The sequence below is a fragment of the Stenella coeruleoalba genome (genome assembly GCF_951394435.1).
Source record: "Stenella coeruleoalba genome assembly, chromosome: 2".
Classification (NCBI taxonomy): Eukaryota; Metazoa; Chordata; class Mammalia; order Artiodactyla; family Delphinidae; genus Stenella; species Stenella coeruleoalba.
Window position 1 is genome coordinate 50041223 of NC_137147.1, and position 13192 is coordinate 50054414.

At 44.5% G+C, this 13192-nt stretch overlaps 3 protein-coding genes across 3 annotated transcripts; 2 read left to right on the plus strand and 1 right to left on the minus strand.

Moving 5' to 3' along the window:
- The first annotated feature begins 2 nt into the window (after positions 1-2).
- DNAAF2 (dynein axonemal assembly factor 2) lies at positions 3-7049 on the plus strand. Its single transcript, XM_079914285.1, has 3 exons — positions 3-3799; positions 5592-5735; positions 6528-7049. The coding sequence occupies exons 1-3, from the start codon at positions 1712-1714 to the stop codon at positions 7029-7031; spliced, it is 2736 nt and encodes a 911-aa protein (XP_079770411.1). The 5' UTR covers positions 3-1711; the 3' UTR covers positions 7032-7049.
- Positions 7050-8681: 1632 nt separating this feature from the next.
- On the minus strand, positions 8682-11416 carry MGAT2 (alpha-1,6-mannosyl-glycoprotein 2-beta-N-acetylglucosaminyltransferase). Its single transcript, XM_079913432.1, has one exon. It carries the CDS (start codon positions 10893-10895, stop codon positions 9555-9557), a length of 1341 nt encoding a protein of 446 aa, XP_079769558.1. The 5' UTR covers positions 10896-11416; the 3' UTR covers positions 8682-9554.
- A 104-nt stretch (positions 11417-11520) lies between these two features.
- Positions 11521-12807, plus strand: RPL36AL (ribosomal protein L36a like). Its single transcript, XM_079913834.1, has 2 exons — positions 11521-11581; positions 12349-12807. The coding sequence occupies exon 2, from the start codon at positions 12380-12382 to the stop codon at positions 12698-12700; it is 321 nt and encodes a 106-aa protein (XP_079769960.1). The 5' UTR covers positions 11521-11581; positions 12349-12379; the 3' UTR covers positions 12701-12807.
- Positions 12808-13192: the final 385 nt, after the last annotated feature.

Below are 13192 nucleotides of genomic sequence, written 5' to 3' on the forward strand. Positions count from 1 at the left end.
GTTCAATCCCTGGTCAGGGAACTAGATCCTGCACGCGGCAACTAAACGCACACCGCTGTGGAGATCCTGCACGCGGTAACGAAGATCCCACATGCTGCAACTAATACCCGGCACAGCCAAATAAATAAATATTTTTTAAAATAAAATAAACATGATAGTATACTTTATAGTTTTATAGGAAAAATATTTTCTGCATAATCTTTTAGGAAAAATATGAAAATGTGTAAAAATATATAATCCAAGTATACATTTGTGTTTAAAAATTTAAGTTTCATTATTTCTGTACGAGTTACACGCTAATGTTCACCATAAGTCTTAATAGTATATTCAAGAATTGCAAATTGTTTAAATTTCAAGTCACAGAATCTATTCTAATGATAGTGAAAATCTTTGTTTCAGGATATTACTATATCCTGACGTAAGATGAAGCAGAGCAAGGTGACGTAAGATGAAGCAGAGCAGTTAACTATGTACGAGCTGGTAAGTTGCCAGAATCAGGCAATAATTATTAGAATAAGACAGGAACTAGAATCAGGTGGAGGTGGACATTGTCTGGAAATGAAAAGGAAGCAGAGGTCTGAAAAATGGGCTAGCAGAGAAACAGCACTGCAAGGCTATCCAGGGCTAATACTCTGGGGAACAGAGAGGTGGTGTGCTCCCCGACCTGGTGTTTAATCAGCTGAAGCACGGCTGACCGCACCGCAGAAATCTGAGTATGAGGCACCATCATGTGACATTATGCCTCAGGGGCCACGTAGATCACACAAGACGGGAGTAGGTTGAGATTTCTCTGCTATGAGAAAAGCCAACACTTGGTCTCAGTGTGGGGAAACCAGGAAGTGCCAGTGCAGGTGATGAGGTAGGAGAGAAACTTGGATGGTGTCTCAACATTGAGGTAATGCCAACATTGTGTTAAATGTTGCTGAGAGTTTCAACAAAATGAGAACAGAAAAATGATCACTGGATTTAACAACTACCAATTAATAACTACCCCAATCAATAAATAGAGTCAGGGATTCTATTTGACTCTATAATATCTATTTGAATGGCTGCATAGAATCCCATTGCATGGCTGTACCAAAATCTGCTCAACCAGTCCCACTGTTGAATTCTTAGCTTCTTCCCAAACTTTTAGAATCAATGTTTCTTGAGCATGCTCTCAAAGTTGGAATTGCTGGATCAAAAAAAGTATGCATGTTCTAAAGGCTTTTTATACAGCTACCAAACTACTCTCTAGAAAGGTTTTATTAATATAATTCTACCACTCCAAGGAAATACAGTAATTGTTTTTAAAAAAAGCCTTTTCCATTTTGATAGGTGATACGCAGTATCTTATATTTGCATTTTTATTATTAACGAAGTCATATGTTTACTGATCATTGGCTATGAATAGCCTGCCCGTAATATCTCTTGCACCAAATGAGAGTTGTAAACAGGGCAAATTGGTGAAATATCTAGGAGACTGAAATGCTGGTTTAGCGAAGTGAATAAAGCATATAAAGTTGTTAGAATCACAGCTTGTGAATGTATTAGCTTTGTAACTTTCGTCAGGTAAATTCTCAGGTCCTATCTTCTCATCTGTGAAATGGGGATTAGGTCTACCTTGAAGTGTTGTGAACAATGGATAACGTACATCATACTGTTAATTATGACAATTATTCAGATGGTTATTTTGCAGAGGTAACTGCACCATGGCACAGGAATCTAAAAAATGCATAATGTTGGTTTGAAGAAACTAAGGCTATTTCTGATATTTCCGTCACCCCTATTCCTGCCCCTCCTCCCGGCAGTTGGTGGTGTCACTATGGCAACGAGCACACGCTGCCCGAGGCTCAATTCTCTGGCGGTTACAGACCTCCGCCGCCTCACTCACCGCAGACCAGCAACTCTACGACGCGTTCCTCCCACTCGGTCTCAGATTCATCTCCCTTGGCCCCTGGGCAAGGAGCCGAGGGGCAGTATGGCCAAGGCGGCAACCTCTTCGCCGCTGGAAGACTTGGATCTGAGCGGAGAGGAGGTCCAGCAGCTCACCTCCGCCTTCCAGGACCCGGAGTTCCGGCGAATGTTCTCCGAGTACGCCGAGGAGCTTACGGACCCCGAGAACCGGCGGCGCTACGAGGAGGAAATCACGGCCCTGGAGCGTGAGCGCGGGGTGGAGGTGCGGTTCGTGCACCCGGAACCGGGCCACGTGTTGCGCACCAGCCTGGATGGGACCCGGCGCTGCTTCGTGAACGTGTGCAGCAACGCGCTGGTGTGCGCGCCCAGCAGCCGGCCCGGCTCCGGGGCCGCGGCATCCGGCAGCCAGTGGTCTCTGCCCTACAGCCTGGCGCCGGGCCGCGAGTACGCTGGGGGCCGCGGAAGGCGCTACACCGTCTACGACGTCGTCTTCCACCCAGACGCTCTTGCGCTGGCCCGACGCCATGAGCGCTTCCGCCAGATGCTGGACGCCACGGCCCTGGAGGCCGTGGAGAAGCAGTTCGGCGTGAAGTTGGACCGCAGGAATGCCAAGACCCTGAAGGTCAAGTACAAGGGGACCCCGGAGGCCGCCGTGCTCCGCACGCCCCTGCCGGGGGGCTCCCCGGCCCGGCCCGAGGGGGAGCCGGAGAGCCCTCTCCCCGATTTCCCCTACCCCTATCGGTACCCGGAGGCCGCCGGGAGCGCTGCGATCCCCAGGCCCCAGGCGCCCTCCCATCCGGAGGCCGTCCTGCAGCCCGCCCCCACTGAGCCTAGCTACAGCGTGGTGCAGCGCCACCACGTGGACCTCCAGGATTACCGCTGCTCTCGGGACTCGGCCCCCAGTACTGTGCCCCAGGAGCTCGTGGTCACCATCGAGCTGCCGCTGCTGCGCTCGGCTGAGCAGGCGGCGCTGGAGGTGACGGGAAAGCTGCTGTGCCTCGACTCGAGGAAACCCGACTACCGGCTGCGGCTCTCGCTCCCGTACCCGGTGGATGACAGCTGCGGCAAGGCGCAATTCAACAAGGCCCGGCGGCAGCTGGTGGTCACGCTACCTGTGGCGCCGACCACCACGCACCCGGAGCCCGCCGCGACCCCGGAAGAGGCCGCCGACCGGCCCGGAACTGACTGCGCGCCCTGCGCTTCCGCTCACCAGGGGCAGGCGGGCCCGGCGGGGGTTGGTGGGGCGGACGAAGGCTCGGATCCCAACCGAGGCTGGACTGCAGACGCCGGGATCACCACCCCGGACGCCGCCGGGGAGGAGCACGTCTCAGCACCCGAAGAGCGGGATTTCAGCGGGCAAGAGAGATCAACAACAGGCATCCGGGAGGAGCCGCCTCCCGGAGCTGGGAACTCACCTGGGGACGGTGGCGGAGGCGCTCCTAGTACTTCATCCGGGGACCTTGACAGGGGGTCTTCTGCAGGAAAAGTGAGTGCGCGCCGAACTCTCGGCGTGGAGGCGCTGGAGGCCCGGGAAGGCACCCGCAGGGAGCCAGCTGATCGAGCCATGAGTGGTCCCGGCACCGACCGCGGGGAACCTCTGTGCCCGCCTTTGCAGTGTAATCAGGATGAAGAATCCCTGACTCTGCTCATTCAAGTGCCTTGGATCCAGCCTCAAAGTCTTCAAGGGGAAGTGACCCCCCTCTGGTACAAATTGTCCTTCTCCACCCAAGACTTAGTTTATTATTCCTTCGTTTTGCAATTTACTCCAGAGAATAAGTTGAATACCAAAGAACCAGTGGTTAGCATTTCTTCAAACAATGCAGTGATAGGACTGGCCAAATCTCCAGAGTGCCATGGACAGTGGAGAGAGTGGTATTATGGTTTAAACAACGATTCTTTGGAGGTAACAGTTCTTTCTAGAGTCCTAATATTTGAAATATTCTGTTCCACTTGCTATCACAGGCACACTCTCAGTTTATCCTAAACAAAGGATTTTCCATTATAACTTCTCTCCTGATGACTTGAAATTGATGCACTTGATGAAAGATGTTAAGTACACTTAAACGCATATTGAAACAAACGAAAAAAACTTAACGCATCCTCTCTGGTGGATGGGTTTCAAATCTTCACAGTTGCCCTTGAGAAGGGCTGTAACTTTAGTCATATTCTCAAAGGGGTTGTGACACAAATAGGTTTAAGAGGCATTCTATTATGGCCATATTTTAAGTTGGTAAATAGCTTTTTCCAAACTTAGAAAGTAAATAGTTTACTTCCGGAGAGCAAAAGTAACTCAGCCTGTGCCACACAGTTCTTTTGTAGGAAAACCAACTCGCAGGTGTGAATCTAAATCCCTTGCCCTCTCGGCCATATGGTACTGCTTAATTTCAGTCGCTGATATTGGTGGGGTTGTTTTCTGGTGGGCGTTATATTACATTGAAGTTACCTCTTTTTGCATCTGTTTTAATCTGTTCCCTGCTAGTACTTGACACAATGGCTGGCATTTAACGAAGTGTGATATAAGCCTTTGTTGGTACCAACATCACATCAGCTACATCTCTTTTGGGCAAAAACTGGGGCTGTGCATTATCAGGTTTACCTAGGATATCATTTTGTAGTTGCTACTATACCTTTCAGATTACCGAGGATCTTGAGATTCAATATTCCAGTACTATTGGCAAATACTGGAAAAAAAAAGTTTGACGTTCTATAGAACTTTTTAAACTCATAAGTGAACAATTAATTGGTATTTTTGATTGAGGTTTGTATCAATGTTACATGTAAATTTTTTTTAGCTCTTTTAAGATATTCAAGGGTTAAATTCCCAAATTCACAACACTAGTTGCACAGATTATATATTAAAAATTAAGTTTGGGGCCTTGGACTTTAACCTGCCAGGAAGTTTTACTTCTTCCTGTATTTTTCTAGAAATTTGCTAATAAGTTAAATTTTTATTTTATGAGGTGTATCTTCTGTGAGAAGTGGTTAATTTGAAAACCTCCAAAAACGGTAAAGTAAATAGCCAGGGCTAGGTAAAATACTTTGTGAGAATATAAAATATGAAATCGACTATCTGTTTATGTCATCAGAAGGGGAAATTTAGGAAAGGGCAGTCGTTTTCCTGTAATTGTTTTAATAAATGTGAAAATAACTCACAATGTGGGAAAAAAAAACTATATGGACAAGCATTTGAGAGAATACTAAAGAATGTATTTTCTTACCTAGCCAAAAACTAAAAGGCAAACTGGTCACACAAAATTAAATAGATCCTGTCTGTGTATCTTTTGCTGACTCATTAGGAAGTGTTCTAAAATTAAATTGCATTTTCTAGCTTGGACTGCATTTATAACTCTAGAGGTGATGTTATTCTTACAAAATAGAGGGGGAAAAAAAGGAAGATAATTTGTAAGTAAGATTACTTGGAGGGAAAACATACCTCAGATTTAATAGAGACCTAGAAAAGGAACTAAGACTTGTCTTCTAGGGTCTTTTCCTATATATGTGTGTACTCCTGCTGTTCTTATTGCTCTGTACAATACTCAGTTTTCTTTTGCCAAAACAGCATAGGAATAACATTAAAATAAACATTTTAAAAGTGCAATTCTGAACTGTGTGAGAACTTTTATGAGCTGGTTTTAGATACAACTCTGTCAAGTATGACCAATAAGGTAGAATTTTTTTTTCTCTTTTTATTTTAGGAAAGGTTATTTGTCAGTGAAGAAAACGTTAATGAGTTTCTTGAAGAGGTCCTGAGCCCTCCATTCAAACAGACAATGCCCCTAACCCCACCATTAATTGAAGTTCTTCAGGTTACTGATAGTAAGATTGAAATACATGCAAAGGTAAGGATTTTGGTGGGCTCTATAGAGTCGTGATTTGGGACAAGGTTGAAGCCTAACAGATAACTTAATTCTTGATTTCTTTATATGATAACTTTAAACTAAGTGGACATGATGGCTGGGAAGAGTGATGTTAAGAGGAATAAAGACTTTTTTATATGTATTTTACTATTAAACATCTGCAGTTCATTTTCACTTATGTTATCTCCTTTAATCCCAAAATAACTGTTCAGTGAGGAATGGAGAGAAACTAACATTTGGGAATTATAAGTATTAGTCCAGGGACAAACAGCTTTTTTTTGACTCTCAAACCATGGGAACTATGTCATCCAGTTTGTTCTTTCTAGTTGAACTTAAGTTTGGTTATTTTTATAGTCTTCAGTATTGGACACAAATGAGTAACTAGGACAATTGACTTGTAATGTGAATTCAGGGGAAAGAGGCTCTAAAGAATCACAGAAATACAAGAAAATTCAAGAAATTCAAGAATGCCCTTATAAGAATGACTGCTAATGGGTTTTATAGGCCATGTTAAAAGGTTTGTAGGCCAGGATTATTTTATCCTGAAAGAGATGAAGGGTCAATGAAAGTATTTAATCAGAGAATCAATGCCAGGTTTGTATGATTAAAATATGACTGGCAGCATTTGGAGAATGACTTTGAGGGGGAAGCCAGAGGGCCTATCTGTAAGTCTACTGGGTTATTCCTTCACAACTTAAAAAAGTTTCCAGCGGGTACAATTTACTTTTCTATTTGTTTCAAGGAATTATTAATTTGCTGTTTCTCCTGACATAGTTGCAAGAATGTAGTAACTCTGAGCAGCTTCATGAGAAGGAAGAAAGAGTCAATGAAGGAAGTCATCTAACTGAAAAAGAACGTCTACAGCATGCTACTACCTCAGCTGATTCCAGTTCATCTGTAGCAGTCAAAGTACTAGAAACAGACAGTTGTGGTTCAGTTGCATGCTTGCAACAAGGGGCCCTTGATGTTTCTCAAAAGCCGTTTGCAAAGTCTCAGCAACCTGAGTCAAAAATGGAACCTGAATTTATAAAAGACAAAAGTGCTGCTCACTCAAATGATGAAAAAGATAATTTAAAAGAACCAGTAATAACTGAAGAGAAAGAATTAGATGGAGATCACCTATCTTCATTACTGAACAAAACTGAAGTTCACAATACACCTGGTTTTGACAACATAAAGGAAACCAATATGCAAGATGGTCGTGTGCAGATTATTAAAGATCATGTGACTCATTGCTCATTCAGTTTTCAGAATTCTTTGCTTTATGACTTGGATTAATTCTGTATCATCTTAGAATTTAAAGGCTGAGTAAAAACTTATGGACTAAAAATAGACTGTTTACTATCTTAAAACCAAAGGTATTCAAGAAAGTATAAAATTTGCAATTTTTATTCTCATGGGGAAACTGAAGCTATTTATTTTTTTGCATGTAGAGTTTATACAAAGCTTCCTTAATTATGGAAATAAGTTTTGTGATTCCTCTGATGTATATTTTTTCTAATAGTTAAACATTTAGTTTTAATACAACCTATTTATATTTACTTCTGTGCTGTTTTTGGCTTTTGTTTGCCATTACTTTAATAAAATTTCAAAATAAATACTCATTAAAAGTTGTGTCTGTCACAAAGAGTATTTCTAAAGAATGCAATTAACTAGAAGCACACTAGAGTGCATGTGTTGGTGGGAGGAGAATCTCAAAACTATGCATTTGTCTCACTAAATAGGATGTACTTATGCTTGTCATAGAGATTCTGAAAGAACTTTACTAACCAATATTAAATGATCCAAACAATACAAATACACTGAAATTTAGTATTTTTGCTTCAACTGTGTATTTTACTCTTCTCATATATGTCACCATGTATATATATGTGTGTATACATATATATATAAATAACAGGTTATTTGTTAATGACCTTGAAAATTCAAAATTTTAAAATAATTTTTTGGAAATTATTCAAACATCCCTTGGTTTTATAGAATTAATTTACAAATTTTAGAACAGGACAAATTGTCTAAGAATTTGCTCCAATAGGAAAATTGTCTTCATTATATTATTACATGAAAACAACAAGAGCTAGTGTTTTCTAATCAATTTCTTTTATAACACCTAAAAGAGGGCAGCAGATAATTTATCAACAGTGGCTAAGTTACGAATTTTGTGGAATAGTATTTTTATTTGAGGCCAGGAGAAAATCCCAACAGATTTTTTTTCCTCACAAAAAATTTTAGGACAACATGAAAGACAATATAGAAAGGAAAATATTTGTTGATCTAATCGCTGACCCCAAGGCCTTGAGCTGATCTATTTCTGTTCCAAAAACAGCTACTAATTCAAACCTCTGGCCTTACCTTAGTCCCGGAAACTAATTTCTTTAGTCCTTTGAACTAGGGAGGTCAGGTCAGAGCACCAAAAACTGGTACGAAGCCTAGCAGTTTATTCTGATTTACATTTATAACCCCAGTAAAACCTGGAACCAGAGGGCTGAGGGCAGTATAAAGGTAGCTCATAAAGCAAGAGAACTATTTGCTCCATTGTAGATGACCATATACATTTTTCAACCATAATAGGAATCTTAATTTGATGGAATAATAGTTTTGAGACTGTCCATTAGGTACACAGTTTTCTTAGATTAAAATGACTATTGCAGTACCTACACAGAAAGTAGTCTATGATTGAATACAATTATATACTGTTAAGGAAAACTTTCATGTTAAATATGGAGTAAATTTTAAGCCTGCTTCCTATTATTTACTGTCTGTCCTTTTAAAAAGTACGATTTCTGTTAAAATAAAGCTGGCACTAGAACATGTTTCACTTTGGCAGGACTGAACTTTGTATCATTTCTGGCTGTACTTCACTTACACAGCAGCTTTTTATTGCTCATTATCTATGCCTGGCTAATTTGAAAGCCAGTTTCTTCCAAAGGGATGCACTGTCAAGAGCTGGGTTTTCTTTATTTCAAACTCAGTTATACAATGTACAGATAATATGTAATGCTAACTTTAAACCTTGTAGAATGTCTTTACTGGATTTTGGTGTAAAAATTTATTCTGCAAAATGATCAGGAATCTTTTTATGCAAAAATGAGTATTTTATTTTGGCAGCACTAAAAGAAAAAAAAAAACCACTGTATTTCTACATTGAGGTGAAAACAGTGTTTAAACTTTCTTATCAATCAAATACATTCCAAAAGAAAGTGTGTTCTATGAAGGTTCCAAAGCACGGCAAATCTTAACACAATAATACAGGAATCTTTAATACTGAAAATGACTCTGTTCTGACAGGGTGTTTAACATAACTTTCCAGTTATAAAACCAGTGAAACAATCCCTTCCTAGTAACTGTGTCAAGAGTGAAGCTGGGCTTGTTCCATTAATACTCTTAACACTTTGATTGTAATACTTTTTACTAATATGACAATTTTAAATAAATTCTGCTGTACTTAAAAGAAGTCTTGAACGTGGAAAAGTGTACAAAGTTCCGGATAAAAAGATTAATAGATGCAATTTAAATAAAATTTCTCCTCTTCTTTCTTATCAATTAACAATAATGATTACCTTTAGCAGATACACATTGAGCTTTAAAACGCAATTCTCAAAATGAAAACTTGTTTTACATCTTAATCAGACATAAAAGGAAAAGATTACTATATTGGGACACCTTTTACGAGAATTCTGTTGTTGTTGTACTAAAGCAGAAACCAGTTCCTAAACCCTTTTATTCAATTGTATATTCTGTTTGGACAAATATCAAAAATAGAAGACTGTCACTACTTTTGCTTTTGTAATTGTGATTTTTTTATTGCAGTCTTCTATAACTTTTACAGAGTTCATGGTCCCTAATATCTCCCCACCCTCCATTTTTCCTAGGTGGGGAAAGGGCTGCCATAAACTTCTCACTGATAGTTAGAGTTTCTGGAAACAGGTACTGTTTGTTATTATTTAAGAGTGACTCAATTTGGGCACTCTGGGTGGATGGTCTACAGGTTTTTTGGTGGTGCATACCACAGTCTCCAGCATGAAAAATCCTAGGAACTTGAGGAACCAGCACTTTCCAGAATTTTGGAAGGCAAGATACAGTCAAATACTGAAGGGTCCAGTCCCAGTTATAATCATCGTAAGTACAGAAAGTATCTGTGCACTCAATCAGCTTCTGATAGGCATCCCGGGTCAAGGCCAGACCCATATTGTGCTCTGTGGATTTCCACGTTTTCACATCTACCTTGTCAGCAACGCCATAGAAACTGCGAATGGCAGTATAGGTCCCCAGGGAGAGAACATCACACTCAGGACACTCTTGCTGCTTTAATTGCCACATCTTTTTGAAGACATGGTAAAAGTCAGGGGCTAAGTAGTGATCCTCTTCTAGGAAAAGTATGAGGCCAGCATAGTCTCGAAGGACTTTGATCCTCTCCCATACAAAATGCAGCTTCCACCACCAGTGGTGTTTGGTTTGGGAGAATTTGGCCTCTCTATAATGGCCGAAGGAGTCGGGATATTCAGCATTAATGCATCCCATCTGCAAAGCTGCATTCTTCTCCACGTCTCTGGGGCAATCTCTGGGGTCAGTGCCCGGAAACTCGTTGGGGTACAACTGAATACTAAAAGGAAAGAACACCTGCAGAACCGGACAGAAATCCACTCCAGCAATCAGCTGATTGATCTCGGTCGACCAAAAGTCATGGCTAAAGATAACGAAGACGTTGTCGATTCCCTGGGCTTTTCGAAGTGAGTCCAGCAGCAGTTTGAGGTATTCAGGCCGGTTGTGCACCTGGACCACCAGCACCAGCTCTCGGGGGGCCCAGGAGCCGGCCTTACCTACATTCCTCACCGTCTGGTCAAAGTTCAGCTGGTACACTAAGGACCGGTACCGCAGCGTCAGGTTGTCCACCTCGGGGTGCGGGGCCGCCGCGACTAGCGGAGCCGCCGACTCGTTGGAGCCCCGGCGGATGCCCACGGACACGGCGGGATGGTCCCCGGCCCGGGCGCCTGCACCCCGCGCGGGCTCGGCGTCCAGCAGCGGCGGGGCGAGGGCCTCGTTCTTCCTTTGTCGCCCATTGCTGCTCCAGAGGACGAAGCCGCAAGCGGCCACCACGAGCGTCAAGATCAGCACCTTCCGCTTGTAGATACGGAACCTCATGGTCTCCGGCGCCAGGAGCGCAGGCAGGCAGACGGGCGCGGAAAGGAGCTAGAGGCTCCGGCGCGGAAGGGGCGGGCGGGCGGCGGCCGTGGCCTGCAGCAGTCGGAACTGGCCCCCGCGGCTGTCCTCGCTAACTCATCCCGGGCCCCGGGGGTCCTGGGGCCCGAAGGCTCTCAGCTCCCCCGCGCCGCCCGGGCTCCACACATCGTCGCCTGGCAGCTGCAGCTCGGGCACCGGCCCCGCCGCTAGGAGCCGCGGCACGGCGTCGCCTCGGTCCTCTCCATCCAGCACGGGTCCCGGAAGAAGCCTGTCGCGGCCCCACCGCACTCCGGCTCCGTTACCTGCGCTTCCAGCGGCCCTGCGTCCTCTGTGCTCTCATCTTTACGCGGCCCCGGGCGTCTCAGACCAAGGGACGTACCCTCGCCCCACTCCGGCGGTGACTGTCCTGACAACCAGCGACCGGCCCGCCGTACGCCGCGGTCCCCGGACCCACACCCCTCCGCCCCGCCCCTCGGGCCGTCGGTTGGCGCTTCCCGGTCGAGTCTGGAGACGCACGGCCGTCGCCGCCCGCTGCCTATTGGGCCGCAGCGCGGTCGCTCAGGCTCAGTTCCTACATCCGGGGCGTTCCTTCCTTTCCTGTGAGGCGTGAGCAGAACGAGGCCGGAGCGTGGACGCGGGTTTTCCAGGTAAGCGGGGTGCGGGGCGGTGGCGATTCCGGCTGGAGTCCCCAGCGCTCAGGATCCAGGGCTGGGCCGTGTGGGCCCTGGTAGGAGAGGGAGGGCGAGGCCCGCCGCCTTGGTTGGTGGATTTCAAAAACGGGCTTCTCCCTTCCGGAAAGGGGCTCTCGCAAGGCGGCTGCTGGGCCGGGAGGCACTTATTAGGGACACGTCAGCCTTCAGGGCTGCTGAGGAAAGGATGACGATGCTTCGGAGGGAAAAGTGAAACCAGGCTGATGCGGTTCTCGGAGAAGGGACGGGGCGGGCCGTGGAGGTGGCTCTACACCGCGCCCCGAGTCGGGCATGCCCGGGAGCTAGAACATGGAAGGAGAGGGTGCGCGGAGAGGCGAAAATAAACTCTAGCCTCGGCCTTCTTTCTCTGCCGAAGAAAATCAGGTATCACACCACTACGCTTTAGTTGTTGGGCCACGGTAAATTAAGCCCCAGAGGAACCCACTTTGTGGGGGAAACTGTACTGGGCGTCCCTGTGTTGCTGCTCTTGCTGTTTGCTGCTCTTGATGTTTTTCAGTGAGTTTCATTCTATAAATGCTCCAATAATTTAAGGATTTCCAAAAGCTGTGCACGTACATGTGCATTTACTCATACGGAAAAAGAATACTTGGTGCAGTTATACGTTACTGACTTGTGTAATGTTATCTTCCTATAAATATTTATAAAACACTTGAATTTTCAAAATGTTTAACGTTTGCTGCCGTATTTTAAATATTTTACAACAGTTTTCATCGTGAAGACACCTCTACTGCAAAGATGGTCAATGTACCTAAAACCCGAAGGACTTTCTGTAAGAAGTGTGGAAAGCATCAGCCTCACAAAGTGACCCAGTATAAGAAGGGCAAAGATTCCCTGTATGCCCAGGGAAAGAGGCGCTATGATCGGAAGCAGAGTGGCTATGGTGGGCAAACAAAGCCAATTTTCCGGAAGAAGGCTAAAACCACAAAGAAGATCGTACTGAGGCTTGAATGTGTTGAGCCCAACTGCAGGTCCAAGAGGATGCTGGCCATTAAGAGATGCAAGCATTTTGAACTCGGAGGAGATAAGAAGAGAAAGGGCCAAGTGATCCAATTCTAAGCTTTGGGAATTTTTTGTTCTTCTATTTTTGAGAGCAAAATGTTTAAGTTATAGAAGAATTGCCTGTATGAGAATAAATACAGTGATATTCTTACTCAAATCTTTTGTATTTTTTAAAATATAAGTAAAATCACAGGCCTAATTTGGCTGTAAATTAAAGAAATAATGGTAAACTATTTGTAAGTGAACTAAGGTTCATCCTCTTATCTAATTCATTATTTAAATTTAGTTCCACAAAAATTGGCATCTTGTATTTATAGAAAAAGAAGGTGGGCTTCCCTGGTGGCGCAGTGGTTAAGAATCCACCTGCTGATGCAGGGGACACAGGTTCAAGCCCTGGTCCGGGAAGATCCCACATGCCGCAGAGCAACTAACTAAGCCCATGCGCCACAACTACTGAAGCCCACACGCCTAGAGCCCGAGCTCTGCAAAAAGAGAAGCCATCCAGTGAGAAGCCCGTGCACTGCAAGGAAGAGTAGCTCCCGCTCACCG

Excerpts from the sequence above, each read along its gene's own strand:
- DNAAF2 (XM_079914285.1), top strand. The coding sequence starts at position 1,712 with ATGCATAATGTTGGTTTGAAGAAACTAAGGCTATTTCTGATATTTCCG. Across the intron at positions 3,800-5,591 it reads TAAACAACGATTCTTTGGAG|GAAAGGTTATTTGTCAGTGA; the intron begins GTAACAGTTCTT and ends TTTTTATTTTAG. Across the intron at positions 5,736-6,527 it reads AGATTGAAATACATGCAAAG|TTGCAAGAATGTAGTAACTC; the intron begins GTAAGGATTTTG and ends CTCCTGACATAG.
- RPL36AL (XM_079913834.1), top strand. The coding sequence starts at position 12,380 with ATGGTCAATGTACCTAAAACCCGAAGGACTTTCTGTAAGAAGTGTGGA.
- MGAT2 (XM_079913432.1), bottom strand. The coding sequence starts at position 10,895 with ATGAGGTTCCGTATCTACAAGCGGAAGGTGCTGATCTTGACGCTCGTG.